Here is a 20,141-nt window from a genome sequence, read left to right as displayed (position 1 = left end):
CGTAATACTAGTCTCTCTCTTTCTCTTTCGTACTGATATTCGTTTGATCAGTACCATCAGGTCTAGCAACCTCCCCATCTGTGAAAAAAAGGGAAAAAAAAGCATCGCACCGGCCTTCCGTGAGCTGTTGAGAATTAGATTGACGATCCAAAGTTGATTGAATTGACGATGCATGGTAACATATTAGCAATAAGAGAAGACCAAAAAAGGAGGAGATCGATAGAGAACAGAAGGCGGTTTGTCCTCTCCGACGGGCTGCTGGATGAGAAGAGATTTTTTTGTACAGAGAAGATAACAAACTTGCTGATTAGGAAACAACTCAACTAAAGTTTTTTTCAGCCGAATGAATAGGAAAATTATGGTTTTGTAGGGGTGGGGAGCAAGCAATGTCTTTTTTTTGGGTTTGTTTAGAAGCTGCGGAAAGATGAGGAAAGGAATGGAAAATTTTAAAATTTTCCCCACCTTATTTGGTTCTTAAAAAAGGAGAGGAAAAATTTTACTCCTTCTATCTAAATTTAAATGTACCCTACAAATTTTCGTGCATTTTCAATTCCAAAAATATATATATTTCTACATTTTATTTTTTTTATTTTCTTACACCATATTTTTTTATTTTCTATATTTATTTTTTGTTTTTTTATTTTCTTAGCACTTTAACCTGGTGTAAGAAAATAAAAATTTTAATATGTAGAATTTTTTTTTTTTTGGGTTTGAAAATGCACAGAAATTCGTAGGGTACATTTAAATTGAGACGGGGTAGTAAATTCTAGGTCAATTTTTCTCTCAATTTCTCTTAAATTTTCTCTCTTATTTTTTCCTTCATTATTTAATTTTTTCCCCCTTTTTTCCCCTAAGTTCCAAACAAATCTCAAAGTAAGGACCGCTCCTGTGTTTTCGGGACTCCAAGGCTGTTGTGGGGTCAAATTGCTAGTATTATGTTTGATAAGTGACAATGGATTAAATTTCACACATCTCCCCTAAAATTATTAACAAATGCAGGGACTTCCCTTGAGTTTTTTAAATGTCAAACATCCACGATATATTATCTCATAATATTCTCATTTACCCCTTCCATCGTGTTATCGTTCAAAAACTTAAACATTCTGTTACTATCAAAATATTTAGTAGGAGTAACTTAAATTCCAACATTACTTCCTTACCCCTTAACCTACAACTTTCATGAACTATAATGCCTTGGTTAGATTTAAGAAAGAAAAAGAATCAATGAAGAGGATGAGGACATATCAATCTTTTACTGTTGGATCTGTTAATATGGATGGAATACATGATGGCAGGAGATCTATCCACACATTTTCACAAACCATAAAAGGTTACGTGCACACTTTTGAATTATAAAGGATGTATCCGCACATAACCTAAACTCAAAGTGGACTTTGCCAAACACAAAATTGATTTTTGTACATGTACGACATTTCAAGACGTGTTTCACAAAGTCATCCCTCAAACACGTGCCAAATATGCCACACGATACGTTTGGAAATAGCAGACATGTATATTTGGCAGACGATACGTCTGGTAACACCTTTCCAGACATGTATCAAAACTAACTATTCTTATGATCAAATCCAAAATAAAACTTGTAATGAGAAATGCATGAGCCGCGGACAGAATTATCATCATACGAAGAAACCACAAAAAGAAAAAGATCAAGCAATTCATCTCTATGATTCAATTTTAATATGACCATACCCTGTTTGTGCCTTGTTTCCTTCAAAGGGAACAGAACAATACTGTAGGATAAACTTAAAAGTACTGATTTTGCCACTCCCAATTTCTCTAACGCCACTCTCATTCTCTCACAAAACAAATCACCTAATAGAGACACAAAGGAGAGTGGCATTAGAGAAAATGAGAGTGGCAAAATCACTCCCCTAAACTTAAAAGTAACTCTAGAAACACAGGCATCAATCAAAAACCAGAATAATCACTTTCAAAAACACCAAGAAAGAATTAGTACACATTTACGGATGGAAATCAGTATCTTCGTCTTTACAAAATCATCAGTCTACACTCTACTAGGGTTCTTTGTTTCTCTCTGACAACTCTACTTCTATTGACATCTCATTTCCCATGTAATGTTGATAAATGACAACTACAGCTGAGATAACTAAAAATACTAACAAAAACATCAAATATACATTAAGAGAGGAAGCCGCCAACCAAAATGGCTTCCCTCCACTCAACTGGACTCCATAGCCACATCAACTACAAGTTGATCAATAATCCGACAAGGGGGAACCATTTTTTGCAGCATTGACGTTCCTGTGAAAGTCAACATTTGCCAACATGTTTTTCTAAAGTTGCTAAGCTGCAGAATAAAGGACACAAAATAATGACGTCAAGAACAAGATAAATGCAAGTGAGAAAGCAAAAGTAAGCATGGTATAACCGCGCATACTTGTTCTACAGGCATCCTTTCAAAACCAAATTTCTGTGTCCATATAGATTCCGCTTCATGGGCAGCAGGGAGCACCAACCACTTCACGTTCAAGAATGCAAGCAGTCTCTCAATACATGAAAATAATACCTGGAAATAGCCCTGTTCAAGCATTACAGTACCATGAAACAGAAGCAGAAGTGGAATTAGTAATCCGTTGGAAAATCCAACTGATGTTAAAATGTCATCGCAAAACATTTTCAACATCAAGCAAAGGCCCTCTTAGAAAACATATGTGCAGAAATCTAGCGCTAATGATACATTAGGTTTCTAATAACTCAGAAGACAAGTGTAATGATTTACGTTTTACTTGAGCAGTGACAACTGAGATCCCCAACTGCATCACCTTTGCCCAACAGAAATTTCCCACAACCAGGATTCCCCTGGAACCAGTCATGATGTCTATACATTATAGTCCAACACATGATTTAACCTACACACCATCAGAAGCCGTAAAGCCAGGTCTCTTTCGCCAGCCTGGTAAATGGTTTGTTATAAATGAAGCTAGACTGGAGCTGACATAAAGGTGGTCTCAGCAAAATTCCCGGATTTCAGTTCTCCAAAACTGAAAAAGCTTTTAGTCGATTGCACATCCAACACACATATCACAGTTTAGTGCCAAAACTAAGCTACAAGCCAGAGGTTAATAGCACTACATTACTGAACCAACAGACCAAGCTTGATTCCAAAATCACACAGGCACACAGAAAGTCTCGTCAATCTAACTTCCAAAAGACACATACTAATCCAACTAGGAATGGATACAACTTGATCGTATATCAGGTACCTCTTGGGCACAACAAAAACTACGTGGAAATATACAGGTAATCATTTCGCGTACTCGATAGGCACTCAAAGTACCAAGCATCCAAATATGTGAACAACATTTTTGAAGTACCCATGCTTCATAGCTAATATCAGATTTTGCCAACACAGTGAGAAATATATTTTCACCACTTCAAAAATACCACAGCTGAGTGTTGACACATTCAAGACAACAGCAAGAATGAAAAGCATGAATTGACATTCATGAGAATCCAGGCTTCATAGCTTAGGCGTTTAAATGCACAGAAACAATGTATTATTGCATACCTTTGCAAACCAAAAGGGATATTCCGTTAACAGAAAAAATTGCGTCAATGAGAAATTTGATCTCAGAGCTCATTGGGAAAGAAATGCAATGGATGAGCGTGGAAGATAAATAACATGTTAACCTCACCTTGCCTTGGTTATCACTACTTGTTGCAACTAAGGGAAGTTCAGCAATTTCCTGTCCAAAAACTCTGAAGATTCCAGCTGAGACAACACGTGAGCTGCATGATTAGAGAAGAAGCATGTCATTAACAACATTAGAGCAAAGAAAAAAGCCCACGTTTATCACAATTGAAAATAGTTCTTGCAGTGGCCTTCTTGCCATCTTATAGAAAGTACAAGAAGTTGGGAAAAATCGCACTTCAGTGTTAATACTGCACAATACATTCCTGCAAAGTCTTGGCCCCTTATGTTCCTTCTGTGGGAGAAAGAGACTGTCAATAATGGCAATTACAAAGAAAAAAAAAACTTGAAGAACAGAAATGTGACTGAACATCAGAATAAAGACAATAGGTACGCTGTAGCCAAAAGATCTGATGGTTACCCATAAACCATAGAGGGAATAAAGTCACGTCCAGTTGCTGAGTCAACTATAGGATCAAAGCAATCCTGCAGCATAATGAAGTATTAACTTTCACGTTCACACTAGATCCTATCATTACTATCTCAAGGAGTTGACGATGTCATATTTATTCATCTTGGTGGTACAGCACAAGCAGTACAGTCTTGATTTGGTAAACAAAGCACAAACAATACTTACGTGGAAAATAGCAACAGCTTTTGAGAGGAACAATCTAGTTTCAGGAGAAGCAATTTTCCCGCTGAGAACCCTCCATCTAACGTCGAAATCTGTGGGAGTATCAGGAACTTTTTCCTCATACTTCTTCTTCATGACATCAAGAAGAGAATCTGGTATTTTTTCCTCTCCACGTATTAGCAATTTCTGCAAAGCAGAAAAGATCCTCTCGCAATCCATGCAGCAGAACCACTTCCCCTTTGGCAATTCCTGTAGCATTACTAGCTTAAAGTCCAGAAATGAAGCAGCAGTTGAGCTCTGAGTCTGTAACTACGTAGTACAAGAAACAACATATATGCGCGCACCTGTAGGTCTGCCATGTTATGCTTCTTCAAGCAGCCAACATGATATTCCTTCTCACACTAGCAAGGAAATAAATAGGACAAACGAGTTAATCAGGTCATAGGCACAATAATATTAACATACACATACTATGTGTTTATCACTTTGAAAGACAAAAAGCAGACCATACCTGATCGCAAACTATGACTGTGAATGAACCAAATCCAGATTTTCTGAAATTATAACCTCTGCAAAACCATGTTGAAAAATATCAACCCCTAGATAACAACATAGGGACAAAAAAAAGGGTAACATGAACCGAAGGTGTAGCACAAAAGTGTTTCAAGGAAAAAAACCTAAAAGCTTTGACCAATATCATCGAATAGTTTAACCAGTACCTGCACAAAACACATGCAATGACCTCAGCATCTTCTGGGTTTTTAACGATTCGAATGCATCGCTTGGTTATCTGTTCAATAGGATCAACTCCAGACACCCTTCCAGCTGCTAAAGCGTTCTCATTGAACTCCACAAACTTTTCCCTTTGGAACATATTCTGGCAATATTGACAGTACCATTTACCACGAGGAATGCTTGTTAATGATGCGCATTCTGCATAGGCCAACGTGAACACACAACAAATCACTTGGGTAACCCACCAAAGCGGAACCAGCTCAAAGAGCAAACAAAGTACAGTACCAAAAACTATAGCAGTCTAACAAGACGGAAATATGAATCAGTCCAAATTAAGGTCCAAGTGTAAAAGTGAAAGAACACTGGTGTCATCTACAGAGTTCCATCAGAGTGTTATCTTTCACAACTTGCTATGCAGAGTGTAGCTTGTCCACAGAGACAGCTATAAATGTTTCACACCCTTTACAAGCACTTACTACAACGTCTCCTAATGAATCTAAATTGGACAAAGTTGCCTCCTTGGGAAACAAGCATGGCTCATGGTTAGGGGCACATGCACCAGGAAATTGAAGCATGAATGCTTGCAAGAGATACAGTTTAGTTGAAATAGAGGTCTAGCCAAACCAGCAACTAAATTCCTAAGAATCCACTACTCTTATTTGCATTTACAAAGGGTATTTTGTCTGTTCCCATTAACCCTTACAAGTGGCTTCACATAATTAATGAAAATTCCGAAGTACCGGGGAAAAAAAATCTCAATTAATGAGCAAAATTTAGCTTCAATTCAACGAAAAAAGGCCAAGTTTGAACTAGTATTAAAAATCACCAGCCTCTAAAATAGAAAATTAAACGAACATAACAGCCAAACAGAGAAAGACAATGCCCCACAGATCTTAGGATCGCGTGGAGAGCTATAGATATAACAACATAGTAGCCTCTAATCCCATAGAAGAGATTTTTCTACAAGCAAGGAAACACATTAAAGTATGCATCTGTTAGTTGGATATCTAAAACATCACTTTGCCAAAATCAAGTAGAAAGAAAACAAGTATAAGAGTTCAAATGAACGGATTTGCAATCAGGACCATGGCATGAAATGGGTGAGAAATTGGTTTCAAAAGATAATTTACAATAAGAACAAAAACTAGTAATTTTGATAGCAGAACTGGTTACCCAAAAAAAACACAGGGTAATGACCATTCAGGTAGTGCCTGAGAGACCAGATTCTCGAAGCACCAATGTTATCGAGGTATGATACCAATTAGGGAGAAAAAATAGCTTATCCAAGAAACAAATTGTGGATTCACATGGTTGATATCGCCTATAGGGCTGCAAATGAACAGAGTAATTCACTAACAGGTTGACTAAGGCTCGTTTACGCTCAGTTTATTATGCAAAACAACAAGCTCAAGCCACATTTTCAGACGAGTCAATAAACAAGCAAGCCTGCACAGCCATAACACAGCTCGAATAAGCTCATAAGCTGGGCAATATTAGGAGAGACAGAAGTAATTTTCTATATAATTGATTACCAATACTATTCTATCAGTACTCAGTAGTCAACTGTTGTTTCACTAGCAGTCCAACAAATATTATACTTCCTATTTTCAGAGAACCATATTGATTAATAAGCCACATGCTTCTAGATTGCCATGCTTTATGAGCCTTGCTTCTACGATGTTGCATATGTCAATAGCAGAACATTGAACCCCAAAACAGCACCATGGTGTAAACGTTGTTACTTGTCCCAAATCAGCAGCTTACAAATTTGACGGATTCAATGAGCTAAATTAAGCACAGAAGCTTGTGGGCAGTTGCAGCACCAAACAAGTGGCACATGTAATAAAGCCGTCTCGATACGAGCTCGAGATTGACCTCAGTATCCCAGGCCGAGCTCGAGTGTAATTCAAACAGTTAAAAATTTGCTGAGCTGAGCTCAAACAATTCCAAACTTGACTCAGTTTGTTTGCAGCCCCAAATTGGACCATTTATCACATTCAACTTTTTTTCCATGACAGTGATGACACTAATATGATACAGCTCTGCTTTGTCAAACAAATGTCTTTCTTTCTTTCCCTGATGAGACAAGGAGGAGGAGCCTGAGCATCCAGTATTTGGACAAAGACAATCTCCTAGACATGCTTTAATATCTTACTCACTTTTCACTTCACCAGCCAACGATATTGGAGTGGCAAAAATTTCTTTCCTTACGTAAGCACAAGAATATAAATTCAAAAGGACATCTAAAAGCACACGAAGAGCCACTAAGGTGACAAAAAAGCAACTGAAAAATATCATTCTATGTAGGAGTTCAAACTTCACCTATATGGAACGCCCTTGGGCATACATCACATAGCAAAAGGTTCCCACCATCAGCGCAGATGATGCATAGATCATCATTGTCCTTCTCAGAATGCTTACGACCTTTCAATAGAGAGATTGCAAATTCATGGAGTGACACCCCATTTGAAGTGTAAATATATTGGTAACTGTGGGTTCAAAAGGATAAGTATTAGAAAAATATCTTAACTGATTGAATCAGGAAGTTGCCAACAACTAATGGCAGTAAAAACTAAATGACTCACGGCTTCTTGCGTGAGGCCCAGCCAGCATGAGCTTCAAACTGTGACGCGCTTACCTGCTCATTCACGTTAATGAGCATGATGAACATGAATACTTCTAAACAGAATATTCAGAGGCTACAGGGTCGTAAGAAAAATACCTCAGAGCTGCAGCAACGACAAAATATTCCTTGGCCCTTTTTATAACCCTCAAGCAATTTCTGTAAATGAGAAATTATTAGTTCACATGATCGAACTTACTCTTTAAACAGATAAACTGTTTATACTATTTATATCGACAACCTTCCCACGAGAATAATAAGCTACTTCAGTTCCATCTGGTAATCCACCATCCTCAAAAACCAACTTATGCAACCCCTGATCTCTATACAAAATAACATTGCAAGGCGAAGAGAAATTACTCGTCAAATAGTTAATCCAAGAAGACCCCGAAAGAGAACTAAACAGAAAAACACCAACTTTTTTGTTATCTTCCATTTGCTCTTGTCTACAGCAGAGAGATGCAGAGAAGCACTTTTAGAGGACCTTGGAGACAAAATAGCTTTTGCGGACCTGGTAATCAAAATGAAATCAATCAACAATAGACGGACAGACAAGAGGAAGGGAGAGATACAATAACAGATATCAAACTAAATAATATGAATACTCACTTTTTTGTGATATTTGGCTGACCCTGATGTTGTGATGAAATCCACACCGAAGCACCTATGTTTGCCTTTTGAGCAGAACCTGGTTTTACCACCCTGATATAACATGCATAGATGCCTATTTCAAGAAATCAATTGAATTCAAGATATAGGTTCCACTGATATCCATTGCACTTAAAAGGAAATCTCACATAAATAAATAATAATAATGATAAACAGAGAAAAAACGAACTTTTTGGTTGTCTTTCCCTGACTGTTGGTTTTTGATGAACTAAGTGCTGAAGCACTGGCAATGGGCTGCGAAACTGAAGGTGATCCAGAGGAACTGAAAATAGACACACAAAAAATGCAGACCACATTCATTGATAATTAACCCAATATCTTGCTATGGTGCCAAAGTAACTGCAGCAAGTAAGAAGACAAAATGAACAAGGAAAGATACCAACTTTTTCTTTATCCTCCCTTGATTCTTTTTATTAGACAAAAAATGCATGGAAGAAGTTCCAGGGGACTTTGGAGACAAAGCTTGGTTCAAGGACCTGCAAAAACCCAGCAGGAATCATATCAAAAGAGGAAAATAATCAACGATCCTACTAACCAATACTTCCAAATTCATCAGACAAGAAAATAAAAGGGAATCCAAGATAACAGAAGAAATTAACCAGAAAAAATTACCAACTTTCCTATTATCATCCCTTGACCCTTTTTCCGTGACAAAATGTATGCTGACCAGTTCTAGGAAACTTAGGTACTCCCTCCGTCCCCAAAATAAGTGTCCAGCCCGCAAACTTAGGCCTTTAAAAAGATGCAATTTTCTTGTAAAAAATAATCGATTTTTTTCACAACTTAAAAGAACTCATGATATCTATTGATTTGTGAGAAAGATTTGCTTATATTTTTTTAACAGGAAAAATGCATCTTTTTAAAGGCCAAGGTTTGCGGGCCGAACACTTATTTAGGGACAGATGAAGTATAAAAGACGGTTTAGAGGATCTACGACAACCCAAAGTAACCATATGAAAAGAAGGAAACACATTACATAAACTTCCTGCATTTGAGAGAGAATATTTCGAAAAATCATTCTAATGAATATTAGTCAACGAGAAAAGTACCTATCTTTTATCACGCTTTCTTGATTCTTATCTTCTAATGGAATGATCACACTAGCACTTCTTGTGGACCTTCTTACAGGCAAGATTGGTGGTAAAGACCTGGATGAACCCAAAAGAAAAACAAACTGAGGATAAAAGCGATCACAGTGAACTTCCACCGTGAATTCTCCAATATAGAATCATAAACTGCATAACCCTGGCTGTGGTGACTATCTCGCGTGATGTCATGTCACTTGGAGAAGAAGCAAGAGAGTATGGTAAACAAACAAATGGCCACCTATTCTATACATGTCAATGCGCATTTTTAATCATAAGTAATTAAAAGCAAAGCATAGGCAGAAGCAAAGGATAAGCAAAAGTAAGCCTGTTGTCAACAGCATAAAACTTAAAGCGCAGCTGAGTTCATAAGTGAGTCAAAACTAGTTCGTAGTTTGGTGCTCTGTTCCCCCTTGGAGACGATATGAATAGATCGACCCACCAAATGAGTTGAGGATCCACTAGGGAGTCAATAATTATGTTTAAAACCGAAACAAGCCAAGTGACAAATAACATGGGGGTCCAATCCGGGTAATCAACTAAGAACTGGCACTTGGCAGATTCTTAGGAAAAGAGCATATCGCAAAACTGCTTGGACGACACCCTTCTTGTCCTCCAGCACTTAGAAACTAAAGGTCAAAGCCCAACGTGCTCATGCCAAATTACCTTCTTAAGCTCAACTAAATGTAGGTGGAAGTGTAGCAAATGGGTTCATATACAAATTTCGATTTAGCACCAAGCTTTACCAACTATTGAGCAGATGTAATTTCCAGATGAATGTCTTTGAACTACTTTTTAAATTTATCAATGAAAAGAGAAAATGCAAAAAGGACTAACATGCTTCATAGGAATAATCACTCCACTTTCACAACTTACAACCATATTGAGCTTCACACACCTCCTAACCATCACAATTAATGGACCCATGAAGCCTAATAACTTCTATTTTCCTTCCAAGAGGATAATTTACCTCATTTGCCTATGCTTCGTAGTTCATACCATTACAAACTATCCCAAAGCTTAACGCAATGAACAGTCCTAGCTTCCACCTTATCAACTTCATCTGCCAAATCTTACATCTTCAAAATGAACTCATCATACTGGTTTAGCTAAGACAACCACCTTTGTCTTTAGAGACAGACTGATAGTGAACTTCTTAGCCTTCCCAGTGCATCTCTCTTTCTGAACGAGAAATAAAAGGCTATTGGTATCCGCATCAAACAAAATTGGCCATAACTCACAGTTGAACATCCCGGTTAATAACTTCACTGCAACGCCATTAGTCCCCTCCACTTCCTGTGAATGGATATATTCCCCTTCCTCGTCCATTTTCAAAATCTCCACCATTTTCCAAAAACCATCATCCTTTGTCTCCTTGAGCAAGGAAGACCTTCTGTTTCCCCCCCCCCCCCCCCCCCCCCCAAAAAAAAAAAACAACTCTGTTTCTTTCCCCTCCAAGTACAAAGTTACCATAACAAAACATCCCCACCCTCCCTTTCAAACAAATCACCCCCAGATTGCTGGTACGCCTCCTTCCCGTCCACTGCCCAATCTCTGATGAATTTCACCACCTTCCGATGTAATTCTTGCCTTGAAGACCACCTCCCTCACTAATACCTTTTTCCTTGATGGAATTCTTTTGAGTGCCACCTTTTTTGCCTGGGATCACTGCCCCTACACCGTCATGACTTCGCCAAAACCAAATTAAAAAAAAAACCATCAGCATCCCTATGTTTCCCAAGAGAAGCACAAGGAAACACTAAAACACCATAAGACTCGCCGACTTTGATATACAATCTGACAGAGAAGTGGCCCAACTCCCCAGAATCAACCTATTAGCCTTAGGGCCACCCATAGATAACCTGTTACAAAAGTGCATCCTTCCCATTCTTTTCAACCAAGTAACAACATCTCAATCCAATATTCTTCATCTCCAAATAATGTTCCAACTGTCAGAGTGAACTCCTCATCCACTACACAGTATAAGTTCAATTATAGATCTAGTTTTATCGTAAAAGCTTATGCTATTTCTCCAATTTATCTTCAAAGCGATCCAATTTTTTATTTTTTTTACTTTACAGTTTTCAAAAAATCATCTGTTAAAAAAATTAAAGCTTGCTTCTGCACTGCCTATCTCACGTCATTTGTTCTCCGAAAGATAGTTGCCATCAACCAAGGAGGTATAAATATAATGATGCTTTTATAGGATTTCAAATCCTATTACTCAGCATAAATGGTGAATGGCCTTAATGACTACACAAGCAATTCTTATTTTCGACAAAATGGAATCCCTGGGAAACAAAGAACAGAAGGAAGCTTATCAGGAAGGCAGGCATAAATAAAAACAAGAAAACATAACGGAAAATAAGCAAAAGAGTTCCTAAAATATACAGCTCAAGAATGTCTCATGCTTGAAGACATGCCCAGACCTGATATTCACATCTGAGTGATTTAATATAGTATCAGAATGGGCCGAAATTAAAGCTGAAGAGTACCTTTCTAAGAAAATAGCTAATAAAAAAGTGGTTGGACATTGACTCAAAGAATGAAGTTGAACTCTCGATGCCTGTGTCAAAGGGCTTGAAGCCTCTATTAAGGCCTCTCATAAATGCTTTTACATCCCAAGCACTAGCTCCACTATCACACAAAGGAAAGCTATCCCTAATAAATAAGCACCAGAAGAGACCAAATTAGCATCATTCAACGACGAGGCATAAAGTCATCCCCTTCTTAGAAATCCCCACATCACCGACTAGTGGGCCGACACACTTAAGGTTGCCTATAGTTCATCCGTTTCTACAACACCATCTCAGAATGTTTGTACTGCACTACCGAAACCCATAAAAGTAGATGCTTCAATATCTTTTCCTATTGCTTTCACAATTAACTGTTCACAGCCCAAATTCGAATTTATACCCCATTTATGCAGATTCTATACTTTGATACCAGGATCTAAATCCCTTCTAGACCCAAATGCGTTCGGGAAACATATGCTCCTCAAAAGAAAAACAACAAAGATAATTTCAGCCAAACCAGAAAAAAGCACAACCATCCTTCAGACAAAAATTCATTCAATTCTGCATCATCCATCTTAAATCAAACCAAATACCCATCACTTGTTCCGCATGCATACCTGAATCAGCCAATGCAAAGGAAACATACAAACAGGATCAGCAGAAGTAACCGATGATAAACAATCTATACCTAGCATTTGTATCAGTTGTTTCAGCTATGGCAGGTTCTGAGTTCTTCAAACCAACGCATGGCGGGCAAAGTAGTTCCACCTTCTCAGCAGTTGTTGCAAGGAAGGACCCTTCAATCAACAAAGACATACATCTATAAACCCATACTCACTTACGGTTAATAGCAGCAGATTTTATATTTTCTAAATAAGTTTCAGCATGCAAAGCAATTGAAAGGAGCACAGCTCACTTTTGCAATTATGACAACTTAGAGATCCCTTTTCAGGCAACGGACCAATGAGATTACGAATCGTTTCTTCCAACATATTCAAACGAGAGTTTTTGCATGCCTTCACCACCTCTAGGAGATTTCTACCATTCTCAAGGCATATATATTGTGCTGCACGTCTGTACGATTTACAAGCATGGATCTCAAACACACCAGGAGAAACAACCTACATGTAGAAAGTAAAAAAGAATCAAAACTCATTACACACACAAGATGGAACTGCTTAGATAACTGCTAAATTTGCAAACTAATAAAGTCAAGTGGAGTAACAAAAAAATACTTACCCTGGATCCCTTGCACAACCTACAGAAACACAGAATCCCAATGTCCTTAATCGTTCCCCGAAGCACAGCCGCCTATATATTAACATAAAATTTCTTAGCTTATAGCCAAAATTGGAAACTTTGACTACCTAAAACTGCAACGGAAAGTTGGTGTAGGAAAAACCTGAAACTGAATATCAAACAAGAGCGGAACAGTGTAACTGTTAGCATTGAACAACAAGTTTTTACACTACACCAAAATATTTCCTTCCTCGGAAAGTACTCAGTCAAACTTGTGTGCTCACTTTGAATTAGTGTGTATTTGCATCAAATCCCTTCCTAGTTACCCACCATCACTTATTCCAATTCCAATGATAGCAATTCCGGCCAACCCCAACCCCATTACATAAATGCACAGGCTCACAAACACGAACATGGTTTCATGGACATATGTATGTTTCTATGTAACATGCAGAAAATACATCTCGTGACATGTCCGGAGAAAACTAAAGAAATTCAGGGTAGAAAGTCAACCTTGTGCTTGTTACCGCCATTGTAGAAAACAGGATACCCCTCCAGCAAACCGGTCGAGAGAAGCTCCTTTGTCGTCGTAGGTCTGCTCTGCAACCCTATCTTCTTCGACATTTTCAATTCCAATATCTTCGTTTTAGTCCCAGTAGCACAATCCACAGAACCAACATTCGCCTCGGCACTCGAAAAAAACCCGTTCTTGCTACTACTCCCCTCAGCATTATTCATTGTTGATCTCGTGAACCGCCTCGGAGCTTCAACCAACACCCCATTGCTTACCTCATTATTGACATCATTCGCTACCTCATTAGACGACAAGTCATTAATCTTAACCCCCTCATCGTCCTCGACATTCTTTACCTCATTACTCTCATCAACCGCCATTGGCGCAACCTCAGCACCTCCTTCACTAACACACGGCTTTTCACAACCATCTCTCAACTCTTGTTTACTTGAACCCTCATCCAAATTGCACTTAATTCCATCTACAACTACTGTTTCAACCGCCACTGGCACAACCTCGGAACCTCCTTCACTAACAAAAGGCTTTTCTCCGCCATTCCTTAACTCTTCTTTAGATGAACCCTCATCCAAATTGCACTTAGTTTCGCCTATAATTCCAGTTTCAACCGGCTTTTCACTACCATCCCTTAACTCTTCTCTACTCAAAGCCTCGTCCAAATTGCTCTTACTTTGGTCAATAATTACAGCTCCCTTATTCCTTCTAGTTCTTCTATACACACCTAATAATACATCACTGCCCTGACTAGCCGTTACCTTCTCTTGATCCGTATCGATCGCAACCAGACCGTTCGATTCCGCCTTGAGCTTCTTCCTACTTCCACCGTCGTTGTTTGGGCCGCCACTCGGGACCCGGCCTTTGGACGCCCGGGTCCGACCCGGAGACAGACCCGCGGGTAGGTCGCATTGGGTCTGCAATACGAAAGCCAGCTCCCGCTTCATGTCGAAAACCCTAGCGAATCAACATGCACGGATCAAGCAGTGGTAGATCAGCGACGAGGAGCGAGAGAGAGGGTGAGGAGTTTGGAGACAGAAACAATGAGAGGGTCAACGAAGCCCTAGTTTTCGTGTGCGGGTGAATTTGAGGAACGGATCGCGGCGAAAGGGGCCGGTGAGTTGAGAGAGAGAAAGAGAGATATTAGGGTTTTGGGGGAGATTTAAACGGAGAGGGGAAGAGAGAAGACGAGGGGTCCATTGGTTGAAAACGAAGGCAAGTTTTCAGTGGGCACGGAGAGGGATTAAATTATGATTAAAAAAAAAAAAGGGAAAGGGATTAATTAGGGACTGTGGTTGTGTATGGGAGTGGGACAGGTGACAGGATTTGTAGATAAGTGCAATAAAAAATACCGGGGATACATATGAAATGTACATATTATGTACATATTAATTTTGTGGGGCCCATTTCGGGATTCATAAAGATGATTCAAATCATTTATTATTTTTTAAATATTTTTTTATGGAGACCTGTAAAAAATCAGCACAACTCGATATTGGTAAGAATTTTTTCTTAATTTGTGGAGGCGAACTTAACAACTTAGTTTCGCCCCTACAAATTCAGAAAAAATCCTTACCGATATCGGGTTAAGCTGATTTTTTACAGGACTCCATAAAAAAATATTTTAAAAATAATAAACTGTTCGAATCATTTTTGTGGAACCCGAATTGGGCCCCACAAAATATATATGTACATTGTATGTACATATTGTATGTACCAATAGCACAAGTGCAATAGAGATTCGAAGGGATTGCGAGATACCGCCAAGCGAGGGTGTCTAGCAGCAGTGCCAAGTAGCCGCCGTTCATCTTAGCGCAGACAGCTCGAAACTAATTCAAGCGCATAAAAATCTAAACCATTCGTTACTTGGATTAATTTAAACCGTCGATTATCGAGATGAACTATCAGATCGACCGCTTGACACCGCTGTCAAGCACTGTTGCACATTGTTATCTGCATAAACAACGGATAGTTATAGGGGGCTGCTATTCGCAGCCCTCTATTTTCTCCCGGAGCCAATTACTCCACAGAGCCCATTTTCAATATTTTAAAAAAGAAAATTTTCTCCATGTAACCCATTAAATGTACTAGGTCTTCCTATTATACCATTTCCCTCCCAAAAATTACACTTTAACTCCTACACCCATCCAAATAAAAACCCTAATCCCCCAGCCCAACCATTTACGTCTCCCCACGCCACTCCATTTCTGGCTCCCACCATCTCCACCTCCATAGCCACCAACGCAACGCCGCCACTCCTATCGCCGCACCACCGCCATCACTCCTGCCGCCGCACCACCGCCTCAGGTGCCGCGCGCTCTCTCTCTCTCTCTCTCTCTCTCTCTCTCTTTTCTTCTCTCTCCCTCTCTCTCTTTCTCTCTCTCTCTGTTCTTCACCGCTGCCACCCCAGCCCACCCATTTACATACATGTATTTGTGTAGAGATTCTGGTAATTAGATCCTGTATTTGTGTAGAAATTTTGGTAACTAGATCTCGTATTTGTGTAGAAATTTTGGTAACTAGATCCCGTATTTGTTTAGAAATTTTGGTAATTAGATCCCGAAATTGGTAGCAAAAAACGGTGAATGTTGAGATCTGTAAGCTTATATGTGAGATGCTAGGAATTTTTTTTTTTTTTTAATCCTGTATTGGTTAGCACATTTGGCATGAACCTCATGCCAATACAAGTGGATTTGGCTTCATGAGAGGCAGCTGAATTTGAGCTGTGGTACTTGTCAAAAGTGCCAATACCTCCATGTAGGATTTGAAGCTCCTGTTGGAGCTTCTCTGCTCGTAGGTGGATTCCTAAGATTTTGTTGTTTTATTACATTGTCCTGCATGAATGGGATTGCTTTAGCTTGTGTCGATGAAATGCTCACTGTTTGAAATGTTTATAGCGAGTCTTAGATATGTGGAGTGCATTTGCTAGCTGACAAAAGTTTGAGCCACGGCTCTTTGAATAATCTGGAAATTGAGAATAATCTGGAAAATGAGCTTGGTGAAGCCCACTTCTTTTAAGTAACCTATTTATTTATTTTGTCTTCTTTTTTTCTTTTTCTTTTTTCCAGAATACACCCGTCCTTGATTTGGAGTCGACTAAGTTGTTGGTTCTTTTCCAAAACAATGGTTGATCTCTCATAGTTGTGGATCCAGTGACTCAAACTGTAGAGGTTCAAAAGTTACTAAAATCAGTTAACTTGTGACCCTCAGAACTGGTTTTGGTCTTTTTTCCCAAAGATGTATTTAGGTTATAAACAACTTCGCCAATAGCCTGTGTCCCTCAACAAAATATTAGCGAGGGTACTGATATTAGTCTTTTTGAAAGACGTACTCATATAAGGTACTAATATTAGTTTTTCCAAAAGACGTACTCATATTTGAAACAGCATCCTCATACTCAACAAAATAGTAGTGGGGTTATTATCAGACCAAATAGAAAGCTAAGGTATGGCCTTCATAAGTTGTCTTGCTAATTTGTTATTCTTCCTATTTTTTCTCTGTTTCGGAATCTATTTTGCAGACCACTTGGTACAAAACTTTTTTGACTTGATTTGTCAACCAAACAAATTTTCTATACAAGTTCTGGGAAGCAAACAATACAAGGATCGCCTAGTTGATCCGTATTTGCTATACTTCTGTTGGATTTATACTCATCTTCTTGATGTTATATATGACATATAGGAGGGAGAGCAATGAACACTTTGTTGCAGTGAGCCGAATGAGTTTGAAAATGTTATTGAGTTTGCTTTGGACATTGGTTGTTTCTATTTGCATCACTTGTATCAATTGGAGGAAGTCTGAGTACGTTTTGACGACAACGGTTGAAAAGCTATAGAGTACTATTATGGAGTCTTCATTTTTTCTTGCCATAAGCCATAGCTTACTGATAGTGCATGGTCTTATTGGCATTCTTACTTTTTGTTGCCTTTTCGTACTTGTAAATTTGTATTATTATTATTATATGCAGGTTATTATGCGTCCACCACGTGGAGTTCGAGGCCAAGGTCGGGCCCGGGGGCTGAGGTGTCCTTCAGGACGAGTCTGAGGCTGCTGTGGTAAACAGCTTTCAATAGTTGATTTTTTGATCGAAGTTTGACTTTGCGTGACCTTCTTTGGAACAAGATGTATAATAGTTTGAGTCTTTGTTATAGACAAATTCTGTCATCTTCCTTCGTAGTGTCTAATGTCTAATGTTTGACTTGATGTTTGTTTATAATGGATATGAGCATGATCAACCAAATTGATAAATAAGAACTGTATTGAAAATATTTTGTTGAAAGCATCTAAGTCAAAGTGGTTATGTTTAGCTGGAGAAAAACAAAAAACTTTGTTACTAGTTTTTTTTGTGAAAGATTTTTCCTGGTAATGGAGTTCAAGGGTGTGAATAGGGAAAGTTGATGTCTCAGGCATTAACTGTTTATAAGCAACAGCGTTGTGCCTCTTGTTTTATTGAAGATCAGAAGCAGAAGCTTGACGTATGATAATCACTTGTGAAACAAAAAAATTTTTGGTTTCATTTTGGTCAACTTTCGGTAACCAAAAACCGAAATTGTTTATCATTTTCAGTAATCAGTGTCTGACATGTTAAGCTTATTTCGGCAAGCAGATGTTAAAACTTTCTTCCTGTGGAAATGAATAACTTGTAATTGTATTATTTTCATATACGTGTAGGTTATGCGTTCACTGCCTCGAGTTCGAACTCGAGGAGGCCGACGAATAGGACAGCCACAGTCAACCTTGTCCTCGAACTCGAATAGGCAGTCGTACCCTGTTGCTGTGCAGGAAGCCGAGCTACCCCAACCTGCTCCATCCTCAAACAGTATCGTTTGACATTTTCAATGTTATTTTATACTTGTTTTCTGTAAGTTGTGGTACTCATAGTGTGGGAAAACGAGTCTTATAATCAATGAAACATTCTAAATGTTGGATAGACACTCAAATGTTGCCTTGTATTTTCTGTAAATTGTGGTACTCATATTTGGAAAAAAAGATTCTTGTAATCAATGACACTTTGCTGTTTTTGGGCATTCGTTTAAATGAGCAGGGCAATAAAACCGTGCCTGAGAGAGCCCACCTAACTGTTTCTTCTAAAAAAAAGCATGTTTCAGCATCCACATGATGAAATAATACCAATTATTCGGTATCCAAGTGCTGAAATCTAATAACAATTTCGGGTTGTAAATGCTGAAAAATTACAAAAATATCGGTATGCAGCTACTAGAACATTACAAGAACTTCGGAATTGACATACTTAAATCAACTTGTGCTCAGTCAATTTCTTCACATCAATCCCATAATAAAATAAATGGCACAAAGAGCGAAACCGAGGTCGATCTTGTGGTGCTTAGTCAACAACATTGCAATGTAAAGCGTCAACATGATAATCATACATATAAAATGAAACTAATATATGTCAAAGGACTCGGCAGTTGCTACATCACTTCCTATTATGGCTTTAAACGCTTCTATTTTCTCCCATTCCTTGGCCTCCTCCCATCGAAATTTGAACCAATAGTTGGCAATAGGTGGCAAGGGGGAACATGATTTTAGATCAACCTGTCAAAGTAAAAGGATTTTGAAAATTGCACATGAAGGCAATTTCTAGTAATGTTGAATTTTTGAGAAAGAAAACTAAACGGTATGTACCTGTACGAAGTGATCTCCGTTCACGAGTCCAATTCTAAGAACCCTTATTTTGTCCGATGATGGAGGACGAGAATGGAGTGGAAGGAAAGTAAGGCATTGAAGTTGGGATAGGAGGACAACCACCACATTATAAGTAGAAGCTACAACGTGACCCATGTCAGGAAAAATCATCCACTTGTCTTCGGGTGCAGTTTCGTCTTGAAAGAATGACAATCTATAACGTAACTTGTTAGCACCTCCGATACCGGTCATTTTTTCGTAAAGGTCATAATGGTTATTCATCTCCAAGAGCAAATCATTTCGGCATGTCTTCCAATTGTGCTCGAATTATATTTTGGTAACTATACATCGAAAATATGTTCCAACTTCGGTAACCAACTGTCGAACTATGTATAGGACAATTATACATAACATTTCGGTAAGTAGCTGTTGAAAATAAAATTACATTTCGGTAACTACACGTCGAAAATATGTTCCAACTTCGGTAACCAACTGCCGAACTATGTATAGAAAAATTATACATAACATTTCGCTAAGTAGCTATTGAAAATAAGATTATATTTCGGTAACTACACGTCGAAAATATATTCAATCTTCAGTAAACAACTGCCGAACTATCTATATAGGGAAAATCATGCATACATTTCGGTAAATTGCTGTTGAAGAAAATATTACATTTCGGTAAATACATGTCGAAAATATGTTCAAATTTCGGTAAAGAACTGCTAAACTTAATACTATATAGGAAAATCATACATACATTTCGGTAACTAGCTGTTGAAAAAAAAATTATAT

The 20,141-nt window shown here is 38.4% G+C and overlaps 1 protein-coding gene across 1 annotated transcript; it reads right to left on the bottom strand.

Moving 5' to 3' along the window:
• Positions 1-1,949: 1,949 nt before the first annotated feature.
• On the bottom strand, positions 1,950-14,927 carry LOC131318795 (uncharacterized). Its single transcript, XM_058348762.1, has 22 exons — positions 13,688-14,927; positions 13,175-13,246; positions 12,852-13,056; positions 12,624-12,732; positions 9,384-9,482; positions 8,718-8,810; positions 8,504-8,596; positions 8,275-8,367; positions 8,084-8,176; positions 7,907-7,988; positions 7,765-7,824; positions 7,628-7,680; positions 7,365-7,531; positions 5,027-5,240; positions 4,819-4,876; positions 4,652-4,708; positions 4,311-4,556; positions 4,095-4,159; positions 3,912-3,968; positions 3,678-3,771; positions 2,420-2,560; positions 1,950-2,329 (listed from the first exon to the last, which is right to left on the bottom strand). Exons 1-22 carry the CDS (start codon positions 14,645-14,647, stop codon positions 2,201-2,203), a joined length of 3,240 nt encoding a protein of 1,079 aa, XP_058204745.1. The 5' UTR covers positions 14,648-14,927; the 3' UTR covers positions 1,950-2,200.
• Positions 14,928-20,141: the final 5,214 nt, after the last annotated feature.

This window comes from Rhododendron vialii, chromosome 3a, assembly GCF_030253575.1.
Source record: "Rhododendron vialii isolate Sample 1 chromosome 3a, ASM3025357v1".
Lineage (NCBI taxonomy): Eukaryota > Viridiplantae > Streptophyta > Magnoliopsida > Ericales > Ericaceae > Rhododendron > Rhododendron vialii.
Note: the sequence above shows the minus strand (reverse complement) of the source record. Positions and strands in the feature narration are given on the sequence as shown.